This window comes from Pinus tabuliformis, chromosome J (assembly GCF_031772625.1).
Source record: "Pinus tabuliformis cultivar Carrire ecotype Pingquan chromosome J, CPIR1, whole genome shotgun sequence".
NCBI lineage: Eukaryota > Viridiplantae > Streptophyta > Pinopsida > Pinales > Pinaceae > Pinus > Pinus tabuliformis.
The window spans coordinates 297448694-297475581 of NC_142295.1; the positions used below are offsets into that span (position 1 = coordinate 297448694).

Here is a 26888-nt window from a genome sequence, read left to right on the forward strand (position 1 = left end):
TTACCTAGTATCTTAGATAGCCTTTTCAAAAAATAATAGTCCCTTTATTCCTACTAGAAAGCTAATACAATTTACGCGCTTTCTAAATTGGTAATTCCTTTAAGTACACCATATTATAGAAATGTTGAGTATCTTATTATCATAAGGTTTGCAAAATAAACTATATATGTAGTTATTAGTCTGTGCCAAGGAAGGACTCTAGCAATGGATTTGCTTATTGACCACTATTAGTTTAACATTGACCAATTCAAGTTAGAATGTTTAACTTTGAAAAAAAAAAATCAATATCATTGAAAAAAATATTTTTCAAGCATTTGATTGGGCGATAACTTTGAAGGTCTTATTGCAGTCTTTGTGCCATATGGATAACAACCTCAAATTTTTTTGGCATAATTTCTAGATGTAGTTGCAATATTTATGCCATGATTTTTAAATATTTGTTCAATGATATTTTATTGTTAAGCTTTATAGAAAAACCACCTAAAATTAAAATCCATGAAAATAGTTCATACTAGTGAAAATTATAATGTTTAAATTGTGTGAAATTTTAATTATGTGGTAGTTTTTTTAAACTTCCAATATACTGAATGAATAATCTACTTTTTATCTAAGATAAATAAAATGATTAAATAATGTTTGAAAAACCATCATATTTTGGAAAAAAATATTTTTTTTGTTAAAGATAATGAAATAAAGAGGAGAAAGGGAATTGTCATTGGTATCCTTCCATAGCCACATGGATATCTTCCATGTAATACACAAGATCACACACAAAAAAGAACATACCCACTTGGATCTCTTCCCTGTGATACACAAGATCACACAACAAAAAACACAAAAAACCAAATCAAAACACGGTGAAATTAGCCCACTACAATCTTATCTTGCTACTAATACTTAGAATAGGAATATGAAGAAAATTTTATAAGAATTGGCAAACAATTCTATCACTACTAATGAATAACTGTGAATGGGAAGTGATATATATGTCTTTATAGAGAGAAATCTAGAAGACTAACTTTGGTGGAGGGTACTCTATCACAGGAAAAAGGAAAATATAGACTTGACACAAGTGAGGGTGGTCATGTTAGGACAATGAGGCTGAAAGAGAATGATAAAAAAATACGTGATGAATGTAAATTGTTGTTGCAAACACTGTCATCCATCAAGGCATATATATTATCAAATATTTCTTGAATGGAAAAATTGTTATCTAAACTTTTATCATTTTAATTGGAACTTAGTAACTATGCCATAATATACTTGGGAAGTTTCTAAAACATTTCCAACTTTCATCTTATAGGGATTCAATTATATATATATATATATATATATATATATATATATAGTATTTAGCTATATCGTAATTTTGAATTGATAAATTCCAAAGCAAATTATTAGGCAAAGACATAATCTCATATTAATTAACCAATATTTTTAATTTTTAAGTAAGTTAACCTAAAACTTAATATCAGTTTAACTAATATTTTAGTTTTTATTCTTTTTCATCCAATAAAAATTCTATAGTAAAAGTATTTACAAAAAACGAATTGGTGATCATCCAAGCTTCTATATGCTTGCCTTTTAATATGAACTTTTCAAAGTATTAAATGCTTATTTGGTTGTTTCCAAGTATTTTTTCTTGTTTTAATTGCAACACACGTTTTTTAACATTGAAGTTAGGGAGTGCATGAGAAAATGTTTGAACGTATTTTAGTTGGAAATATAGATTACATCTACAAACATATTATTTTTTCATGAATAATACCATGTCTCGTTTACATATACTTTGTTCTCAATTTTTTTAGTTTGTAAAGTATATATTTTTATTTGTATTTGAAATTTATTGGGCAGAGATGCTCTCTACAACCCACCTCTCTACAACTCACTATGAAGTAGATGTCAAGTGTAAATGTTTAACATTTAACAAATTTAATCTAATGTCAATGCCAACCCTAATTAAAAATCGATATAATTATTATGTATAAACAAAATATAAATTCAACATTGGTTTTATGAGACAATGGGAAGTGGAATTTTGCTTTTGAGAAAGAGTGAAATAATTAAAGTAATTTTTTTATTGGGTTGAGAGGTGCTCTCCAACCCAAAATCGAGATGTGCAACGTTATAATAAAATGACATGTGGTATTAAGAATCCATGGTATTGACCCATGGTATTCATGTGGAATATCAAGACGTTGAATCCATGTAGCCTGTAAAGATATCCTCCTTTATTTAAATTTTATTTGAGTAAATAACTTTTATTTGTATTTATTTATATTTTTATAATTAAATTTGATAATATATAAAATAAATTAATGCTTTCCTTTTTAAATTTAGAGTAATTAGTTTGTATTTTAACACATAATTGTTTTGCTAAACAATAATTTTTAATGAACCATCTAATGTGGTTAACATTTAACAAATTTAATCTATTGTCAATGCGAGCTCTAATTAAAAATCAATATAACTATTATGTATAAACAAAATATACCACATTAGATGGTTCGAAACATCGAAAAAAACTCATGATATGATTAATCTGAAAGAATTTATCAAAATCAGTATGGATCACAAAAGTCTAAAATCAAGCAATACTTTTTAATGTTTTCAACCTTATTCTATGATTCTTTAAATAACTCTATAACACATACAACTATATAAATTTGTTGTTACTGTTTTTTTCCATTCAAAAAACTTAAATAGTAACAATCATATTAACTAAAAAGAAAATATCACTATTATATGAAATGATTATACTTTTATCATAACTGTTTTTATGATTTGTTAATAACAAAATATCATCCACATAAATTAACAATAACAAAACATAACTTTTTATATGAATTACAAAGATTTTATTTTTTTGGAAAATTTAAATTATCAAACTTTATTACATAAATATGAATATAATGTTTTGTAAAACAATTTCATAAAATAATAATTTTTTATTAGCTTACCTATATAAAAAATATATATTAATATTTTCCATATTATATCAGTTTAAATATCTCTTATCATAATTTATATGTATCATGCTAACAACTTTTATATGCAAATTTTGAAACATAATGGTTAAGTTCAATAACAAAAAAATAAAAATATAACATATAGAATAACAAAAGCTTTAACTCAACTACATGTCACCAATGTTATTATATATTTGACTAATTTCATACCAACAAATACATAATTCCAATTGCTCAAAATTAAGTGCACTTATCTATATTAATAAATTTATTAAAATACTAAAAATTGAAAAACATCTTTAAATTTTTCTTTAAAACATCACATAAAATAACTAACTCACGCCACTATGCACAACACAAAACTACACCTAAAAAACATCAATACATAACACAAATAATTTGCAAGGCATAATCATTTCCAAATTTAGGGTTTCACACGTGTAAAAACCACCATTTACCAGACATAATCATGCCCAAATGTAAAGCTTTCACCAGTCTTGAAAGACCAATTTATTTATCGTAAAAGACTTATGAGTATCTCGTAAACAACAACAGAAACAATGTATATAAAAACATAATAATAAAAAATAATAATAATTTTTTTTTATCGTGGTGTGATTAACTGAGACTATTTTCTACTTAATAATATCCATAGTTACACGGGTACGGGTACGGGTACCGCTCTAGGTATTGGAGAGCAGGTACAGAAAGCTCCTCGCCCGGGGGAGCAGATCAAAAATGTTCCAAAATTGTCGGGAGTTTCAATTTGTATTTTGGAATTTTTCGGGAGGTTCACTGTCGTTGATTTTGATGTTTTGGGAGCTTCACTACAATGAATAAGTGCAAATTTAGGTGTATTCGTTGTCAGGTGCTGCTTAAACTGATGGAGCTATGCGAAGGGAAGGGTATGCGGATGGGTTTAGATTTGGATATGGGTTTGGAACTAAGATAAACAATTGTTTATGGAAAGCCCTTCTATCCAAATGAAGATGAGGCGTCTCGCCAATCTTGATCTTTGTTATTGGAAAGCTATTCATTATCCTCATATATGCGGATGGCGGATGGATATAAAAGAATTTAGGAAGATTGTTGACCACTGGCAAAACCATCATTATCGTTTAGCAAAACCATCATTATTGTCCGAGCTGAATGGACAAAAGATAGAATACTAAAAAAAATATAGTTGAAATTATGAAATATAAATGTTATTTAAAAAACAATTTTTAATTTAATTTTCATATTTATTTAAGTATAAATTATATATTAACTTGGAAATTTATAATTTTATCATACAATTCTTTTTAAAATAACATTGGATTTAAACTCTATTATTTTAATTCTTTTCAATTACTATTAATATATATTTAATTTTTTCTTATCTTTATTATAATTAGATGTAATAGATATAATATTTGGTGAAGTTACATCAAGGGCGAAGAATTGAACCAATGACTTAACATATAGCGTTGCATAAAATCACCTAATAATCAATCTTTTACATGTTTCTCTGCAAGATGGAATTTGATCCGCAAGTTTTGGATAGAAATAAATAAATTATTTTATTTTTATTTTTAATATATATTAAGTTTTAATATATTATATTATTGTCACTGCTAATTTAATGTTTCATGTAAATTTGGGCAATACTTCTAGCCGTGTCAAATACTCGTTCTCACGTATCAAAAATACCCATATACCTGAAACTTGTGCAACATAAATAATATCCCATCACAAAGAAGTAAGACATTATTTCTGTGTGGAAGAACCCAACGAAAAAAAGAGGACATGACATCCAATTATTATTGAGCCATCTATTCATATGGTGGCTACACTTTGTAAATGCAGACAATCACAAAAATGGAAACCCAGTAAAGAGAATCACAACACCCAACTTTTCTCACATCGATCATTCAAACAATGACCATTCTTCTTTTTTCTTAACAAGGAAAGTTCAATCAGCATTGACACCACCACCAGCCTCAATCAGCATTGACACCACTTCCCGCGTTGTTGGTCTGTCAGAAGGTGCCACACTGGTGCAAAACAGAGCAATTTTTAATACCAGGACCATGTTATCCACCACCCTCCTTTGGCTCAGATCTAATCGACCATCAAAAACTCCAGAAGTCAGTGGTGTTGTCTGAATTGAGTTCCTTACCCACGTCACAAGGTCTCCTCCCTGCTCAAGTGGTTGTAGTGGTTTTTTGCCCGTAATTAACTCGAACAAAACAACTCCAAAACTGTAAATGTCACATTTTTCAGTGACTTTCATTGTATATGCATACTCTGGAAACCAGAGAATAAACTGCGTTAGAACCTCATTACAGTAATAACAAAATATCTACGTGCATAGACTGAATAATACTACTGGTAAATTCAAATCTGGTGATGTATTAAATTTTTAGATTTCAACTCTATCAATATTTAGTCATCTTTAATTGTAGATTTTGAACACTACAAAGTGAAATTACAAATTCAAGTATTGACATTGTGGCCATAATCCAAATTTACAATTGATTCTCCTTAACTAAATTGTAGAGTTGGTTAATGAAGTGTGAAAACACAAATTCAACTATCCACTTTGTGGCTTCCCTACCATGACCCAAATCTACAGTACAATTAAGCTCAACCCTCCTTTTAGTGATTCTACAATTTCCTTTAAATTTCTTTGTTTAATGTTCCATTAGTTATTTTCCTTCCATTAAAATTCTTTGTTAAATATTCCAGAATTTATTTTCCTTCCATCAATGAAGCTTTCCTGATCTACTTATATTCTGTTCCTCAATCAGAAGCTTTTGCTCTCTTGGTTAAGTCATATACTTGAAGTTGATTCAATATTTCACTAAAAACTTGTTATACAAAAATGTTTTACAAATTTAAATTGTAAAAGCAAAAAAATGTCTTATAAATCTAGATGGTAGTTTTAGTTTTGCAAAAAGAAAAATCATTAGCTTTAACTATTATGAATCTACCAAACATCAAAAAATCAAATCATAACCACCAAGATCAATCATAACCACTAAATACATCTGATGAATAATAACGGTTCTGGAGTGCTATCTGTAAGAAATCAAAGAATTAATCTCAATAAAAATATATTCAATAATATACTCCAACCTAGTATCGTCATTGTTGCAGTAGTGACTCGTGACATTTTTCTTGAACAACTCAGGCTTACTATGATTTGATTCCACTGGCAGCCTTAACAACATCGAGTTTAGAAGGAATCAAAACTTTTGAAAGTCTTTGTGCACAGACATCAAATAATTATAACACAGGCAATATTTGATAATGCTGCTTAAAGTTTATAGTTATTATTAATTTGAATCGTATATCATTTACAAACAAACTCAATTACTTCATAAGTTTGTTTTTAATGTGTGGTGTAATATACTCAAGAATGATCTGCCAGTGCTCAAGAAAGTGTAGATTTGGACATCTCAATGAAAATTTAAAATTATTGGAATAATATATAGATATAAAGTTTTATTAAAGGGATTTTAATAAATTAGCAAGTTTACCCAACCAAGATACATCTAGATTAATTTTCAAGGGGATTAAAGATATTTATATTCACTCTAATAAATTATTATTATTATTATCTAATTTTAAGGTCACAGCCAAGGGACTTACTTTCGCATTTGACTGTTATTGCTAAGTCTATGAAGGCATACATACTCTAGCCCCTTTCACTTTTGAACTATTGGGCCCAAGAGGAAACACACGCTCTTAACCATTAGGCCCACTCATAAATATTATTCAAAAGACTAAACCCAAAAATTAAAAGTTTATATGTAATGTCAATGTAAATTACACTTCCAAAAAAATGGGACTAGGAAAATGTGCATAGATTCAAGTGTATTGAAAAAGGTCATTGTTGCTTTCTCAAGGGTAATTACTTCCATACCACCATTGGAGTGGTGTATTCTTTGGATGATTTCTTTTACTCATATCTTCTTATCTAAATTTGTTCTTCTAGTTCCATCATAGACATGACAATCTAGTCTTTTTCTCATTAGTTCTATCACATGACTCTACCATACTATATCAACTCCTGTGTCTTAGACCTCATATGTTTTGTACATTTCACATCAAACATCATGCATGGACATTATTTTAGTCAATATGTTCTTGTGTGTGAGTTTCTCACTTAACAATAAAGATTTTACTGTTTTCTCTAATTGAAATATGAAGGGCATATTTGTCCTTAACTAAGTGTCCACAAGACTTAGCTCAAATCATACTACTAAGAATATAGTTGAGTTAACATACTTTATATCATATATATACTTAAAAATTTCTATTTTTCCCTTTTCCTTCTCATCTCATTGTTGAAAATGCAGCAAGAAAATGTTAGTTTGACTTGCCTTGGTCAAACTAGAGAGAAAATTTGAATTTATATTTCAGCAGACAACTTGGATGAATTGAATTAGTTTGAGTGACATGGCTTGTGTCACCTAGTTAGCTTAGATAATTTGAGTTGGAAGACTTGTGTTTAGTCTAGTATGAGTGATTGTTAATTTCGAGCAATCTACATCAGTAAAATTGAGTTATTGTAAGTTAAACTAGTTCTAACTATTGGAGAAACTCATGGATGGTCTAGTAGTCGGGTGTGACTTCAGTCACAACTCAGCGATCAACTAGTTAACTGATTAATAAACCCAATATAACTATTGCATGCAGAGAATTTGAGTTACCCAGTTGAGATAGAGATCCCAAGGTAGTGTCTTATCAATTGTAGACTATTATGAGCTATACATGTGGTGCATGCAGTCAAAGGATGAGCCTAGATGAAATGTGCAATTCCTTTGATGAAAATTCTTATGCAATAGGGGCTTAATTCCTCATTAAACAACACAAGGAAGCAGGAGCTTGGAGGACACGAAAATTGGCTAAGCGTTGGCCAAAGTCAACTAGTCAGGCACAGACATAGCTTATGCACTTGCAAAGGTTGCTCAGGATTGAGTAAGCATTATATTTCATCTCTATTCTTTGATTAATGCAATACATATAATAAGGAGGAGTTTTGAGAATTTGTTTTCCCCTAGATAAATATTTGTGTTTGTGTGTTTAATCTTGATGCATGTTTATGATTTATGCTCGCTATCGTGAATTGAATTTTGCAAATGAGTAGAGTAGATGTGAGTCTTGTGTTTTTGTAAATTACATGAGAAATTTCATATCTACACATTAAATTTCTACATGGTGTAAGAGTAGGATTCACAGGAGAGCAAAGAATTCGAAGTTGCTATTACAGGAGGATGGAATTTGCAAGATCAATTCTTTAGAGCTAGCATGATGGTGTTCTATGGTCTAAGGTTTGAGTATACCCTTGAGGGTGGCTCGAATTTTGTTGCTTTGAAGGACTGCATGGAGGTGATATTGTAGGACAATGGGTTGAAAGAATTTGTTCGAGATTGACATTTCAAAACTAGGATCATCTGATGTCAAAGACATAGCAGAATGGAGGAAGTGTGTAGCTAAGGCAAGGAGAATCATATTGGAGGGTGTAAAGGACCATATTGTCTCCAATTTCCATGGGAAAGAAACCTCGTATGCAATGTGGCATGCACTTAAATATTTGCTCCAGAACAACAGTGACCACAAGAAACTGGCACTCAATGATAAGCTTCGAAATATCAAGATGCAGGAGAACATTTCTATTCAACAATACTTGAGAAAGTTCACACAATGTCATGATGAACTTGGTGGAGTTGGAGTTACTATTCAAGAGGATGATTTGATAATCCTAACCCTTCGAGGCCTTCCCAAGAGCTAGCATAGTTACCAAGAGTCAGTGAATGAGAGGGAGAAACTACCAAACTAGGAGCACTTATGGTATGATTTGGTACAAGAGGAGATAAGGTAGAACATCGGAGATGGGACCTCGTCCAAGTATGAGGGTGAGGAGAATTGTGCCTTGGTTGGAAAGGAAAAGAAGGGGAAAGGGAAAAAACCCCAATCCAAACCAGAGTCCTGTCAAGGGGGCAAGAAGAAGGACTTGTCTAAAATAAAATGCTTCAATTGTCATGAATTCAGGCATTATGCCATGAAGTGTCCACACAATAAGACAAGTAAGAAGGCCTTAGGAGGAGTGGCACGTGAAGCCTTGGATTCACAGTTCATTCATAATTTCACCCTTATCACATGCCTGATGAGCATAGTGATGGGGAGTGTGTGGTACTTGGATAGTTGTGCCTCATTCCACATGACGGGAAATAAAGAATTTTTTAGTGACCTAGAGGAGAAATACCTCCATATGGACATCGAGATGGGAGATGATGGAAGGTATAGTGTGACTGGTATTGGTAAAGTTACCTTTCAGAGGGATTTTGGCTCCCCTCTCAATCTCAAGGATGGCATGTATGTTTTGAGCCTAAAAAAAAAACTTATTATAGTTTCTATGTTGGAAGATTGTGGCTATGATGTTATCTTCAAAAAATTGAAAGCATTCCTAACACACATAGCCACGAGACAGGTGAGGCAGATCAAGGTTCATGTGAAGACCTTGTACAAGCTAGACGTGGAAGATTATGTTGCATTAAACACAGAGGTAGAGAAGGTGTAAATCCGAGATGTCAGTGAAATATGGCATAGAAGACTTGGCCATTTGCATGATGGCACCCTAAATATTATGCAACAGATTACCATAGGCCTCCCCAAAGGATCACTTGATCAACAAGATACATGCAAAGGGTGGACCTTGGGGAAGTACACAAATGCCTCATTCCATGATCGAGATAACAAAGCATATGTAGTCCTTAAAAGGATTCACTCTAATGTTTGTGAACCTTTCTTGACAACTTCCACTGCCAGACAGAAATATTATGTTATCTTTGAAAATGACTTCTCACAAAAGTGTTGATTCTTCTTCATGTGGAAGAAGGATGAGACATTGTCCAAGTTTGTAGATTTCAAAGCACTGGTAGAGAACGAAGCCAACAAGAAGTTGAAGGCTCTCATGAGTGATAATGGAGGTGAGTATGTGTTGAATGAGTTTTAAAAAATTGTGCAAAAGAAGGCATTTGACGGGAGTTAAAAACACCCCACAACCCACAACAAAATGGGGTGGTTGACAAAAAGAACCATAGTTTTGTGGGAGTAGCAAGGGTGAAGTTGCATGACCAAGGCCTACCACTTCAATTGTAGGCAGAGTCATGCAACACAGTAGTATACTTTCAGAACCAAAGTCCTCATCGGATTCTAGGAATGATTACACTGGAGGAGGATTTCTCGAAGAGAAGGCCAAATGTGTCTCACTTCAAGATATTTGGAGCATTTTTTACTGCCATGTCTCCAAATACTCTAGGAAGAAGCTTTATCCAATAGCTAAGTTGGGGGTATTTTTGGGTTACCTAGAAACTCCTCACAATTACCGTGTCTACCTTCCATCCCATAAGATGATAGTTGTTCGAAGGGATGTGAATTTTGATGAGGAGAAGGAAATGAGATGTTCTCTTGAGAGGGAGCTTCAGTTGCAACCAGATCAAGAGCTTTTGGCTCCAAAGGAGGAACCTCAAGAAGTTGTGGAGCAGCCACAAGTTGAGGAGCAGAGAGTGGAGACATCCACTCAAGCAGAAACATCCAAAGAAGGAAGAAAATGAACCAGAGAAGTTGAGAGGCTGATGCATGATGCTAGAGAGACTGTGGGAGCACCCACTTCTCAATGCAGGTAGAGAAGGTCACCAGATTGGTACACAAGCTACATGGCTCTAATGACAGATTTAGTTAAGATTTAGCCATCCTCTTTCGAGGAGGAAGTAGAGCAACCAATATGGGTTGATGCAATGGTTGAAGAGTATGATTCCATTGTAAAAAACAATGTTTACAAAGTGGTCCCAAGACCAACAAACAAATTAGTGGCAGGTTCGAGATGACTTTACAAAGTAAAGCATGCAACAGATGAAAGCATAGAGAATTATAAGGCCAGATTTGTGGCCAAGGGATTCTCTCAAGTTGAGGGAATTGACTATGAGGAAACCTTTGCACCAGTTGAAAGGTATTCATCCATTAGATCTATACTTGCTTTGTCAGCACAGATGGGGTGGAAGATCCACCAGATGGATATGAATAAATCATTCCTCAATGTAGTTATTGATGAAGAGGTGTACATTGAGCAACTAGAAGGTTTTAAGACCTTTGAGTGAGATTCTCATGTGTGCAGACTCAAGCCTGTATTGTATGGCCTCAAGAAAGCAACCTGTGCTCGGTACACTAGGATCGACAATTATCTCACGGGGTTGGGCTTCACCAAAAGTGAAGCGGATGCAAACCTTTATCATATTATTGTTGAATGTAAATTATTGATTATTATGTTATATGTTGATGATTTTATTTTAACCGATGATGAGAAGTTGATCAAATCTTGCAAGGAGGATCTTGCAAGAGAATTTCAAGTGAAGGAGATGGGGCTCGTGCACTACTTATGGCAAGGATATGGAGAACAATTTGTCTCTCAAGGAAAGTATGCTAATGAGATATTGAAGAAGTTTCACATGGAGAATAACAAACCCATGGAGATACCTCTAGCCACCAGTTGGAGAAAAGAGCATGCTACTCCAGGTGAACTAGTGGAATTTAGCATCTATCGGCAACTTGTGGGTGCACTAATGTATTTCATGAACAAATGAATAGATATGTGATATGCAGTAAAGCAATGATTAGGCCTACCAAATTATTTTTTAGGGAAACTAAGCATCTTCTACGGTAACTCAAAGGAGCCAACCATTTTGGATTATTGTACAGACAGATAGAGGGAGTGAAGTTGTGTGGCTTCAAAAATGCAGATTAGGCAAGGAGTCCATCAAACAGGAAGAGTACATTAGGAGGAATTTTCAATGTTGGTTCTACAGTGGTTTCTTGGTACAATAGGAAGAAAATATCAGAGGCACTCAACTCAGGAGAAGTAGAATACATGGTTGCAAGTTAAGTAGCATGTGGGGTGATTTGGATGAGCAAGATTCTTGTGGGACTTTTTTGTCGGATGATGGATCCTACTATGATATACTATGAAAATCATAGCTACATTAAGCTCTATGAAAATTGAGTCTTTCACAATCGATCGAAGCATATAGATATTTGGTATCACCATCTATGGGATTGTGTGTAGAGGAGGATCATGTTGCTTGATTACATTCCAACGAAGGAACAAGATGCAGATATTTTGACAAAGGATTTGTCAAAGGGTAAATTCGAGTTCAATAGAGGTAGGATTGGGGTATATGATAATCCCTTTCTCTCTGAAAGGGACTGTTGAAAATGTTGCAAGAAAATCTTAGTTTAGCATGCCTTGGTCAAACTAGAGAGAAAATTTGAATTTCTATTTTAGTAGACAACTTTGATGAGTTGGCTTGAGTGACATGGCTTGTGTCACCCAATTAGCTTAGATAATTCATTTTGGAAGACTTCAATTCATTTCAGTATGAGTGATTGTTAATTTCTAGCAATCTAAAATAGTGAAATTGAGTTATTGTGAGTTAAAATAGTTTTAATTATTGGAGGAACTAGTGGAGGGTCTAGTAGTGGGGTGTTACTTCAGTTACAACTCAATGATCAACCATGTAACTGATCAATCAACCCACAATAGTTGTTGCATGAAGAGAATCCAAGTTACCTAGTTGAGATGGAGATTCCAAGGAATTGTACTATTAGTTGTAAATTATTCTGAGGTGTCTAGGTGGTGCATGTAGTTAGAGGATGAGCTTAGATTATTTACGCAATTCCTTGGAGGAAAATTCCTATGAAATAGGGGCTTAATTCCTCATTGAACAATGCAATGAAATAGGAGCTTGGAGGACAGGAAAATTTACGAAGGTGTTGGCCAGAGTCAGCTAGTCAAGGAGAGAGATAGTTCAAACACTTGCAAAGGTTGCCCAAGCTTGAGAAAGCATTGTATTTCATGTCTATTCTTTGATTAATGTAATACATATAGGAAAGGCTTTTGAGGAGTTACTTTCCCCTAGATAAATATTTGTGTATGTGTGTTTAATCTTGATGCATGTTTATGATTTATGCTCATGATCGTGAATTGAATTCTGAAGATGAGTAGAGTAGATTTGAGTCTTATGTTTTAGTAAATTACATGAGAAGTTTTGTATCTACACATTAAATTTCGACACTCATTTCATTAAAAGATATTAATCTCATCCAAGTTTGGCTTATAAAACTTTCATCCAACAAGGCCTAGTTATGTAAATTGAAGGACAATGTAAGTCAAAGACAAATGAAGCCAAAAGGTTGATGTGAAGAGCATGAAAAGTTCGAAAATTTAAATTGATAAATCTAGATCTATGCCACCGTCTTAAAAATTCCCTTACCTCTAAGTTCTATGCTAAAAATGGGAACTAAAAAATAAAAGAAAAAAGAAATTATAAAAAAGCGTCAATGTAGTAATTCTAAGTATACCTCCCTATAAAAAAGGTGTGCATGAACAAACTAAAGATTCCTAGTTGTAGAAAACTAGTTTGACTAGATAGGAGATATTTAATATATATGAATTTGAAGGTTAATACATGAAGTTTTTTCCCCTTCCATAAGTTATTCCATTATATTACCTATTTCCATTGAGTGCTCGAGGAAATACTTCCTTACTTATGCATTGGAGCATGTAATAAGAGTCAGGTTGTACCACCATGGTAAACATATGAAAATTATAAAATTAACTTATGTTATGATGTCGTTGGAAGAGATCACTTATTATGAATTGACTAATGACTTGTGTTGACACTTGATTTACTATTATAGATGGGTCTTCCACATTCAGATCCATGAACTTGCATAAGGATCCATGATATTTCCTTGGGATCCATGTACCAGCAATCACAAAAATATGTAAACATCAAGATATCCATCGCACTTTTTAAGATCCATGACATTGGATTGGGATATGTTTCTCTACTTAAGGATCCACGATAGTGTAATAACATCGCTATATAGGTGTCCACATCTTCACTTTCACTCTAGTAGCATATGGATTAAACATGATACTATTGGGGTGGTCACAACATGATATCCTAGCACACATGTGGAGTGCACCTCTTTTGGACCTTTTTTTCTCACATGGGAGTGATTCTTAATTTCCTAGATGGGGTATTTACTTGTCGTGTTTGTGAACACCTCTCCTAGGTGCACTCTTTCTCCTAACTAACATGTGTGAGGTTATTAAATCCTTATAGAAGGGTTAATTTCATGTTTTATTTTCTATTCACATGTGTGGTGGTTCTAGAGCCTTCCACAAGAGAACGCCTAATATATTCTTTTCTTCTCTCATGTGTGAGAGTCCTCTTGGTTTTTCTCAAGGTTTCTCTCATGGTTTTAACTTCACATGTGTACTTTAACCCTTGATTAAGGAGGGAATGAGGATTTTTAGTAACCACTTATGATATTCTCTTGTGGTTTCACTTGGGAACAAGGTATTTGGTTCATGCTTTACTTAAGCACATGGTATGACCACCTCGTATTGTTTCAATCACATTGTAACTCATGTATGGGTTTAGGGAGAGACTCACATATATAAAATGGTGCCTCCCTCATTTCTTGTGATTAGAAACTAATTGGAGAGGATTACTTGCTCAATATTTTTGTGGTATATTCTTTATTTTCCTGAATGAATTTCCTAACGTGATTATAGAAGAGTCTAGTTATGCATATTTTCATTGAAGAAGGAGATATTATGAAAAAATCAATGCAAGGTATGAATTTCTTTTATTTGATTTATTTGTTAAATTTCAGGCTAGGTCTAATATATTGGGGGTGAATATCCCTAGGGTTTAATTCCTTACCTAGGTATATCTTTAAAATTTTAATTTTCATAATACTTATGTTAACCCCTGTATTATTCTTACATAGTTCATATTTCTAAGTTAGATGCTCACTGAGTAATATTCCAAGATGTATGGGGAATTCAAACATAAATGATAAGAGGATAATTACTTAAATAGTAGCTTAGACCCCATACATCCCAATGTGATAGGAACAAGATCATATAGAAAAATAAAATCAACATGAATGCCAAAATAAAACATAGACTAAAACAATACAAAGAAAACGCCAATGTGTGTGGTTCAAGCAATTTGGTCTACATCCACGTAAAAATTTTGCGTCCTTCCTTTTATTACATACAACAAAATGAAGTCATACAACTTGCAACACATCAACTACAACATCCTCTTTTCTTTCTCATAGTCTCCTCACTCTCAATGGAAATGCTCTCTCAAAAATAATACAGGCACAATACAAGTTGTTCATAAAAGAAGTGTTTCCCTCTAGCTCAAAAAACCTTAAAATAACTTCTAATGTCACATCTATGACCTAATGATAAATGATCTAGATTGACTATGAAATTAAAATATTTTACAAGGAAATTTTTCCAAACAAATTATATCTTGGTGTGTTTCAAGGAACCCACACTAGGGAGGGATCTAAAGAATTTTCACCACCCCCCATGGACCCCCTTATGACAATAGTAGTGGAACTTCCCCCCCACATCCACCATTAAGGACTAGGGTACAAGCATGACTATAAAACAATACCTTTAAATCAAGAAGATAATAAGGCTCCCAAACCAATAATCTCCCACTTGGAGACTAATTACAACAACTCCATTGTTAGTGAACCTATTGGACTATGCTTCAACTTTGGACCTAGCAAGTTTCTCATCTTCACCATCATGCTTGAAGACCAACTAAAATTGAGTGGAAATCTATTTCTCCATTGTTATTTCTTTCATTAAAATTTATACAACATTCTGGCTAGTATGTATCTTTTCCAACTTTAACTATCCATTCATCTTCTAAAATTGATTTTACGATATGGTATGTAAGTTGTAAGTTATAACGTGGGTTACCTTTGTTGGAGGAGTGTTACCACCTAAGGTAGTATATGTTTTGTGTTAAAGACATGATAACACAATGCCCAAAGGGGAGAGGTGCATTACTACCTGTAAGCACATAAAAAGAAAAACTTTGAGCTAAAACCCTGTTTTTTTCCCAAGGTAATCCTCTAGAAGTTCGAGCAAGGTCCATTTGATCCTCTCAAAGTTTCCTATCAGAATATCCATGGTATTTTCCCTTGGTATTGGAAAGGGATAGAGGTTATAAAAGGAGAAGAAGATTGAGCTACTAGTGTGTGATTTTCTTGATTTGATTGTGTCTTGTTTCGAATAGGTGTGCACTGGGCACGGGAGGAGGCTCAGATCTATTCCTCAATGAAAGATATAAAGAAGATATGAAAAAAATATTCAATACTTGGATTATTATTTGAAGATATATTGGTTTGATGAATATTTGAAAGACTTAACATCATGTTTTTGTTGAAGATATGATTGAGAGAATGCAGAGAGCAAAGAGCAGCAAAGGCTTGATATCACTATGTTGTTTTTGACACTATATGGAGAGATTAATGTGGTTTCTAACAATGCATATGTAGAGATAGAAGTATGCTAGTCTCTTTTGTAGAAATTAATGTGTAGATATGAAATTGTTCATGTAATTTACTAAAACACAATACACAAAACAAAGTTACCAATCAAATGAGAACTCTAGGAAAAAATCCCCAAAAAAACATGAAAAAATAGGGTGAAAATGAAAAGTGCTGATGTTGGAATAACATTTCTTTTCAGAGTAAATTTTCAACTTTTTAAAAAAATGGCAGTAAAAACTTTTTTTTTGTGCAAAAGATACCCTTAAAACGAAAGTGCGTTGATGCTGGAATAACATCTTTTTTTTCATGGTAAATTTTCAACGTTTTTTAATAATGACGTTAAAGATAAAATATCATGACTCCAAAAAACTTTAAATTTTCAATGTTTTCAATCATAACATTAAAGATAAAATATCACATCCTTGACAAACCTTAAAATTCCGACAATTTTCAGTCATGGTGCTAAAGAAAAAATACTTATAATTGTTTTCAACCATAGAATTAAAGATAAAATATCATAACTTAGAAAAACTTAAAAATATTGACAATTTTTCAACCATGGAATTTAAACCAAAGATTATGACTACAAAAAAACATTAAGTTTCAAAAAATTTCAAGCATGAAATTTTGGAAAAGAATTATGACAAAAAAACTTAAAAAATGAACACCTGAATGAAATACTTATTATACCAAGAGAACTTTATCTTTTAAATGTTAAATGTATAGTGATATTAAAATCTTAGCCTACGACAGCTTGATACATTGGAACAAAAATTTAAAAATCAACCATCAAATTGACACACTGTTATAGACATATTTGGGCATTGCAACCCCAAACTCATATGTCCATAAACTAAGGACTCCTTAATTCCCTAAAAGTGTTGTTTCACACCCTAAAGGATCATGGTCAACTGATTACATCATTTCCCAGAAGTTCCACCTAAAAAACTACTCAAAACTGGCCAAAACTAGACCATACAGATTGCTCCATGGGCAAGGTGCAATGCATACTGACTGCCTAACTGGCCAGGTACGATGCATACTGAAATGGCCTTTTGTGGGGTGCGATGAGCGAGAATAGACAAATGGTAGAGACAATTTGCAAGGTGGATGATCATGGAATCTTCCAGAAACTTCTCCTGTGACACTTGCCTCTCTGAATTCACCCAGGGATGAGTAAGAGATCATGAAATCTCCAAGTGGAACCAAGAACTATCAGTGGAATGACACTAATCAAAAACCCAAAGCTGACTCACACCCTTGCAAGACATCTATAAATGGATCCCTCATCTGAGAGATCTAGAGGCTGGAATTTTGTATTTTGTGAGGAAGTGTTGTTGGTTTGTTGGTGAGAAGAGACATTACATTGTTGGGTGATTTGCTTGTTCATGAGGTGAAGGGATTCTAAAACTGGGAGGATGATGTTGGATCAAACAGCTGGGTTGTAATCGTCTCTTACATTAATATTAATAAAGTTCTTCGAGTTTTCCTCCATATGATCATGTATTTGTGAAGCTTATTGTTTATGAATGCAATTGTATGGTCAATGTGTTTCCGATTCCGCATTGTTTATGATGTTTTAGATAGAGATGCTTTGATAGTTTGCTGTTACTTTGACTCTACAGGTACTCCTTGAAGCGGGACAAGTAGGAGAGGAGTGGAAAATTCTATCAAGGAAAGGAGAAATCAAGCTAGGATCAAAGCAGAAGATCCGGGTTGGTCCTCTTTTCTTCTCTTCCATCTATCACACTTAAAGGAACTCTTGGAAAGCTTTTATTGTTTGTTTCTAAGATAGCTACCCATCTTAGTGGGACTAGTAGTTCGAATCGACACTAGTTTTCCCCGAAACAAAATGGTGACTCCGCTAGGGAATAATAGTTTGTTTTGTTTGTTTATTGTTTGCTTTATAAACTACAGACGGAGCCTGAAGTTAGCCAGCTAGCCTTCGAAATGCCTTTGCTATGCAATTGCGAAGTAGATAAACGTTTCTTTAGTCAATCTCTGTGTTGGTTTATGAATGGAACATCTGACTTACAAAGCATTCTAAGTGCCCTTGTGGTAGCTTAGAACCTCATCAAATCCTACCCCTATGCTTTGTTATTACTGTCCATCACTACTCAGCCTAAATCACTAAACTTAGCTGCAATTCTTGAGCAAAAACCAAGCTCAGTTTCGCTCCCCAGCCCAACGCACTCTCTGTAACTGTGCAACCTGGATGCATCACACCTCCCATGTGTTGCAGGAGAGAGGCATCCCTGTTTCCCTATGTTGCAGGTGCGATGATTGAGTGATACTGTTTTCTTCTCTGAAATTTGGTTTTTCCTCCTTCTTTTCAGCTTTATTTAGTAGTTTTCCTGTTCATGATCAATACCTTCTTGCTGTAACCATCTCCCTTCACATTATTTCAACCTCCATCAGTTAGGAATTGTAAATTTTTTTGTGTATTTGTCAATCATTTACATTCTTCCTTTGTTGAAAGTAACCTAATCGAACTGTCACTTTTGATGCAAGTGTCGTAATTGTCATTTTGAATCAAAAGAAGAGTGTCGTAAAGTCTTCCTCTTCTAGATAGTTGATTGTACTTTTTTCATTGTACTTGATTTGAAAATTATTAGTATTTGAAGTGTCAAAAATAGTTTTCAATTCGAAATCGAAAAGTTTCATCTTAGTCTTCCTTTTAGTTTGAAAAGAAAATTGTTAGTACTGTCGCTTTGAAAGAAAATAGTTTAGATCTGTACTTAGCTTTCTTTTTGGCATTCACACATTAAGAAAACGGAAAACAAATAAATGCACGTGCATCTGCATTTTGACTGCATGCGAAATTTTATTTAGGAAAGTGCATTTAGTGTGTGCTCTATGCTCTCTGCTGAAAGAAAATCATAATCTTCTTTCCTTTGTAGCTAGGATTTTCATTGCTAAAAGAACATAAACGACTGTTTATCATTTTATATTGCATATTTAGGAATTTCACATCTACATCACGTGGTGAACCTTGAAAGACAAACTTCTAAGCAAGATCAACTCTAAAATAAACCTCAATGAACATAAAAATGCTTTGGAACCTAACGCAACACATCTAGAAGTCTAGGCTAGAGATGTGTTCTGGCGTCGTAAAACCTGGTAACTATCATTTTCATCGAAGGTTGGGTGATTCCTCCTCTTTGATACGACAAGTGCCAGTACGGACTTGTGCTCCCTGTACCGTCGAGTATATATTGGGAGACCACAATAAGCTGATATCCTTTATCCTTAGGAAGCTGTGTTTGCCGCCCTATTGATCATAATGCACTGAACACAACATTTGGGAAGATTGATTGTCGTACATAAGTCCTTGGTAATTTCTCTATCATTTATCACCAAGGTGTATTTTGCAATTTTACGATCGATTTGGTAAACCCTTTGTCTAGACTTCCAGAGCAGTCACTTTCATTCCTTTTCGACTCCTTAAAAGAAAAGGTCCATCTAAGCCCTTGTCACTTCAGGCTCATTAAAAATCGAAGGCGACTAGAGTCACCTTTAGCTTTTTCTCGAGTCTTAGAAATTGAAAAATCAAGTTGTGTCAAAGTGTCTTTAAAATTTATTTTAATCGAAATAACATCCCTATTCCTTCGTTGATCTAAGGTTGAGATAATGGAGTCTACCAATCAAGGATCCCCCTTGGAGGGAATCCTAGTACTTTCTCCTCTTGGGGATATATTGGTTCTCCATATATGGCTACATTGTCCCTTCCAGGAATCACAATCAGTTTGCCGGTATGGCTTTTCTCGACCTCTGTCATTCAAAACACCACAATTCCTCAACAATCTAATCAGCAACCAGATGATACTGAAGTTACCCCTTTGCCTTCTACTTCATTTGTTTCTCCTTCCCCTTCTTCCTCTTCGCTTGGTGAAACTAGTGACACTAAAAACCAAGTAGCTAAGAATAAAAAGAAAGGGAAGGAGAAGAAGAAGAAGCTAGCTAAACAAGGGAACAACAATGCATCATCTAGAAAAAATCCACACACTAAAGTTTCTAAACCAAAAACTCCATGCGTAATTTGCAAGGAGGGACATTACCATCAAGATTTCCCTTGGATCCCGTGGATCTTGAGGGAATGGTCTCCCCAGTTGCACCATTCAGTGTCATCAATCCTTGACAGTCAGGTTGACAGTGCACCATCGACTAGTGAAAATGAAGTTAGTAGACAAAAAGGAAAAGTCAAAGTTCCATGTAGGTTATGTGAAGGTGATCATACTCTTCACCGTTGTCCTATTCTGGATGAAGCCAAAAGCATTTTGGATAACCATCCTACTTCACCGTAGCAACTTCCAGCTAGATACAAGAAACTCTTGCCAAGTCCTTTGCTAGTTGAAAACCCAATTGACATAACTCAATTGTCGATCGAATCACCTATCATTGAAAGTGAACCTTCTGAGTCCATACCAGACCAAAGTAAACTCGTTGAGATGGAAGTCAATCCAATCTTGCCTTCAGAAAATCCACCTTCAGAGGATATAGTCTCCAAAGAGAATGAGAACGACACCGTTCAAATTCTTTTTGTCGATACAGAGTCTAATGAACTTGGGGGCAATCTGCCCATTCCTTCACAACAGGAAGAGACCCCCCCAGTTCGTGAAACTTATCCAAAAATTTATCCGGTACCTCATCTGAGCAGTCTAGTCATTTTCTTAGATTGGAATCAACTAGTGAAACCTCACCTTCCATCTAATGTACCATTCCGAATCATAGTACAAGTTTACAAAATGACCGTGTCTGGCACAATCACAGATGAAGGGGCTTCGGTGAGTATCCTTTCCTCGACTACTTGGAAAGCGCTTGGTTCGCCATCACTTTTACCTTGGAAACAAAATTTGTCGGGCTTCAACAAAGGAACCAGTCGACCATTAGGGATCCTTCCAAAGTTGCTGATAACTTTGAGAAAGAAAACCGTTCATTTGAACGTGATGGCAGTCCAAGGTCCACTAGATTACAATCTACTCCTTGGACGTGATTATATATATAGCATGGAAGCCATTGTCTACACATTCTTTTGAGTGATGTGTTTTCCACATGAAGGCAGATTGGTGCAACTTGTCGACCAGCTTTCATTTCCCGGTTCAAACACAGCTATAAATCAACCATCATCCCCAAATGTTCTCTTCGCATCAACAATTTCTCTTCAACCTTCATCCCATCCACCTAATTATAGTGAGTAGTTCAGTGAGTGTGATGAAGATTAGGGGGGCATGCACCCTGGTCTACTTCAGCAGGCAAACCCAGAGGAAAAGAGAGATTTTCTTGAAAGGTCATAATACTTAGATCGAATAACATTCCCGTACAGGTTATGTAATCAGTTTGACGTGATTATTTCCTTTGTACAATTGTGAATGGAAGCTCAAAGCATTCACCTTCATACGTTATGTGATTGGAAGCTCACGGTAATCACCTTCGTCTATTTCGATAGACAAAGCAAAGGAAGAGTTTTTGTTTGCCGATAGAAACAATTCTGCCTAACCGCAGGGACTTCCATTTGATACCCTGGAAACTCTCCTTTTACTGAAAGACCTGGGGGCATGCAAACCTTTGCGTGCAAGTGAAAAATGACCTTTGATTTTCTTATTTTGTAGGTCCTCAAACCTTTAACCTCATAGCTCGGTCATTTCTAGCTTACATAAAATGGTCATGAGCACATGTTATAGTAGTGATCAAGCTCATTAAAAAATAAATCTACTAAGAGGCATTATCAAAAGGCTGGTACGAGAAATGTTCCTGCAAGGTTCAAGCTCATTAAAAAATCAACTTACATTGAGCACATGTTGGCACAAGGTTCAAGCTCACTTAAAAATTGACCTGCCTTTGGTAAATAACCTTTTGTGATCGCTTTGTTATCTGCCCTTTTGAACTTTGGTTGTATTCCTTCCGTCACCTCCATTTCATTTAGCTGACCATGTGCTTCCACTTGATTGTTTACCCTTTTGAGGAACATCTGCAACGAGTGGTTCTGATTGCCACCCTCTTCACACTGCCATGTTTTGAGAAGTTCCAAACTTACCTGGAACCAGCTGCTACCCAGAAATACTGCTCGTTCCTAAAAAACAAGCCTCTTTTAAACTCTTTTTAGACTCGTTAAAATATAAAAATATTATCAAGCTATTGGCCTTTCCAGCTCGTTAAAGTAAGGGGAATGCCATCCCTCTCATATATTTTAATCTTTTTGGACTTGAGGGATTAATAAACAAAAAGATGGAGCACCTGTCTTTATTGGCTCATTAAAACTATCGAAAATCCATCCCTTTCATATTATTTTACACTTTTTCAGACTTAAGGGATTATGCCATGAAAAAGGACTGTTGGAGTCTCCTTTTCATCCATTTTCAGACTCTCTAAACATGAAAAGGACTGAGTTATCTTTGTTGTTAAACTCGTTAAAAAAATAACGACAAACTTGTCCACCCAGACAAGAACGAGTCTCATTGACGCTAGGCTTGCTAAACACAAAGCGACAGGTTTACCCAAAGGGAAAATTATAGACCAAGCATATGTTATCCTCCTCAAGCTTGTCAAAAATAAAGAAGTACTGGTCAGTAATGACTGGAGAAAAATGGGAAGAAAACTTGAAGAACTCTATTGGTAGCAAGTCGCTCTTGAACATGACACTTTCACTCCATCACCGTGATTGAGTTGGGTTGGGTTTTTTCATTCACCGTCGCCATTGGTCTACCATGCCATCCATGGGGTTAATGCTACCAGTCTGTATCAGTGTTGCCAATATGTTGGAGAAGTCATTCAAAGAATTCACCATCCAGCAAACACCTCATCCACTACATTACATTCACTCTTCATTTTTCATGGCCGCCATTCCTGAACCTTATATCATCAGATTGTTTTCACCTCCACAAAAATCATTTGCTCTGTTTCGCATCGTAGATATGGGATACATCAAGGCCCTCCTACAACAGGTCACTTGTTGTTGACATCAGCTCATTATCCAAGAAGTTGACTTAGAAACAACCCTTTCAGTACTGTGAAGCTTGCATGCCTCAATGGCAAGTTTCTCACTTCTGGCGACAGGTTTACATCAATGACCTTCGACTGAAATACTTTGCGTGGTGTTCAACATCAGCTCATATATTCACACCACGTGAATTGTACTGTAGTACCTTGAGGGTCATCATCATTATTGGTGACTCCTCTCGCGTCTGTTAACAGCTTACATCATTGGCTGGTAATCAGGCGATGTCTTTCCATGTTTGACTTCATAACATCTTTTCACATGGATTGACTTGTACATCAGGCAAAGATTGGACGAGTTTTGAAGACCCCAGATCTAGTTTCATCCATCTGGGCTACGATATATTCAGGAAAACAAAGACATCAATTGTACACAGAAGCTACACAGATAGTCATCTAGCCAGGGAAGATGACTCTTCATGTGAAGAATCAAGAGTCTGCAACAACAGACGATTGTATGTCCTATGCACATGAAAATGAATTTATAAAGCTGAGCATGGGAATGCCCACCTCAGCTAGATCATGAAAATAATATGATGATGATGTATCGTATTGTATCTTATACAAGTCACCTTCCAGTGAAAATACCTTAGATCCTCATGAATAAAGCATTTCACCCAACATCAGAAGATTTATGGCCTCATGCTTTAGGGGGCAGCTGTTATAGACATATTTGGGCACTGCAACCCCAAACTCATATGTCCATAAACTAGGGGAATCCTTGAGTCCCTAAAAGTGTTGTTTCACACCCTAAAGGATCATGGTCAACTAATTACGTCATTTCCCAGAAGCTCCCCCTGAAAAACTACTCAGAATTGGTCAAAACTGGACCATACAGACTGCTCCATGGGCAAGGTGTGATGCATACTGACTGCTTAACTGGCCAGGTGCGATGCATACTGAAATGGCCTTCTGTGGGGTGCGATGAGCAAGAATAGACAAATGGCAGAGACAATTTGCAAGGTGGATGATCATGGAATCTTTTAGAAACTTCTCCTATGACACTTTCCTCTCTGAATTCGCCCAGGGATGAGTAAGAGATCATGAAATCTCCAAGTGGAACCAAGAACTATCAGTGGAATGACACTAATAAAAAACCCAGAGCTAACTCACACCCTTGCAAGACATCTATAAATGGATCCCTCATCTGAGAGATCTAGAGGCTAGAATTTTGTATTTTGTAAGGAAGTGTTGTTGGTTTGTTGGTGAGAAGAGACATTGCATTGTTGGGTGATTTTCTTGTTCATGAGGTGAAGAGGGATTCTACAACTGGGAGGATGATGCTGGATCAAACAGCTGGGTTGTAATCCTCTCTTACCTTACTATTAATAAAGTTCTTCAAGTTTTCCTCCATATGATCGTGTATTTGTTAAGCTTATTGTTTATGAATGCAATTGTATGGTCAATGTGTTTCCTATTCCGCATTGTTTATGATGTTTTAGATAGAGATTCTTTGATAGTTTGTTGTTACTTTGACTCTACAGGTACTCCTTGAAGCAGGACAAGTAGGAGAGGAGTGGCAAATTCTATTAAGGAAAGGAGAAATCAAGCTAGGATCAAAGCAGAAGATCCAGGTTGGTCCTCTTTTCTTCTCTTCCATCTATCACACTTAAAGGAACTCTTGGAAAGCTTTCATTGTTTGTTTCTAAGATAGCTACCCGTCTTAGTGGGACTAGCAATTCGAATCGACACTAGTTTTCCCTGAAACACACACAGTGTTGGTGAAATCAACCCATTGTAATGAAAACTTAAAGGCCAACCATGAAATTGACACATCGTGAGGCAGACTCTATTCATTATAATGAAAATTTAGTGTTGGTGGACTCGACCTATTGTAATGAAAACTTAAAGACCAACCATGAAATTGACACATTGTGGGGCAGACTTTATTCATTATAACGAAAATTTTGAAATCAACCAATAAATTACACATAATGGGATTGGGTTGTTAGTCGAGCATCAACACAGACCCTGCAAATATATATATATATATATATATATATATATATATATATATATATATATAGATAATACAAAAGAAAGCAGAAATTCAAACATTGAAAAAAAAAAATGAAAAGGAAAAAAAATAAAAACTATAAAATGTAAAAAAATACAAAATTAATTTGTAAAAATCAAAAATTTAAACAAAAACTAAAAACAAAAAAATGGAAAAAAAAATTAAAAACTATGAAAAAAATGGGAACAATATTAAAAAAAGAGACATAATTCAAGAAAAAAAACAACAAATTCTTTTCAAAGTTAAAAAAGTAAAAAACATCAAAAATATTCATAATTAAAAAACATAAATAAAATTAAAACTTTTAAAACTAAAACTTAGAAAAAAATAAATAAATAAAATCAAAATTAAAAAAAATCAAAAAATCAAAAAATCAAAAATCAAAAATCAAAACTCGAAAAAAAAAAAATTAAAAAACAATAACAAATTAAATTAAAAACTATTTAAATTTAAATTTTAAAAAAAAATACCCTTGGGTAGCCTAGGTCAATTCCAGGAATTGACCTAGGCCTCCCTCGGCCATGGGCGCCCGGGCCGAGAGGCCTCATCCATGGCCGCCTAGGCCACGAGGCCTCAAGCCTGGTTGAGGCTCACGTTCTGTAGCGCCGCCCCAGCTAGGCCCGAGGCCCCGCAGCCATGGCCGCCCAAGGCCGCAATGCCTCAGGCCTAGCCGGGGTGGGTGTTGTGCAGCACGTGGGGCCTCGGGTGTCACGCCTCTATCATGGCAGTGGTCTTTCAACCGCACATAGGCAGGTGTGACACCACTGCCCACTTTCTTTTCACCAATACTTATGAGTACGAGCTACGCCTAACATTCAACACTTAGTTATTTTTCCCTTGCTTCTACTAAGCATTCATCATTTACACAATGGAATAACATTTACATCATCATCATCATATCATAAATATGCACAATGGATTACCTTCTTTTTAAATGGGAGGGGAAACTCCAAGATTAGAGTTTGACCAGTAATCAATAGTTCAATATTTTACAAATACAATTACAAGTACAACTTTGCTAGGAAACTCCAAATTTACCCTTAGAAACCTTTCCATCTTTTAGCAGTTTCATCCTCACTGGGTCAAGTCGCCCTTCGTTCAGCAATGCCCACCTCATGTTGTGTCGTGTAGCTCGTCGCACCGTGCAGAGGCACCCACTCTAACTCGGTGTCGCCCTCCGCGTTCAAACTTTTGCACTGCACCATGTAGAGGCACCCACTCCATCGGGTCGCCCTCCGCATTCATCTCTACCCATGTCCTATCGCAGCTCATCGCACCGTGCCTCCGTGCAAACCCACCGTGCTCGTGCCTTGCTTTGTGCTCAAAATTCCGCCAAACCTATAGATCGTCACATCATTCTGCCTGCTTGTGGAGACCCACCCAGTCAGGTCATGTCGCTCAGCTGCACCCATGAGTCGAGTTGCACATCGTGTCGCTGCACCCATTTCAATTCAGGTCGTCAACCTATTCTGCCTACCTGCACCCTTGTT

At 35.1% G+C, this 26888-nt stretch overlaps 1 protein-coding gene across 1 annotated transcript in view; it reads right to left on the reverse strand.

Moving 5' to 3' along the window:
• LOC149226932 (uncharacterized) overlaps positions 1-26888 on the reverse strand; it is a 108930-nt gene that overhangs the window by 19334 nt on the left and 62708 nt on the right. The window contains exon 2 of the mRNA XM_089380358.1: positions 4941-5255. Coding sequence (XP_089236484.1) covers positions 4941-5255 — 315 coding nt within the window. The remainder of the gene's footprint in view (positions 1-4940; positions 5256-26888) is intronic.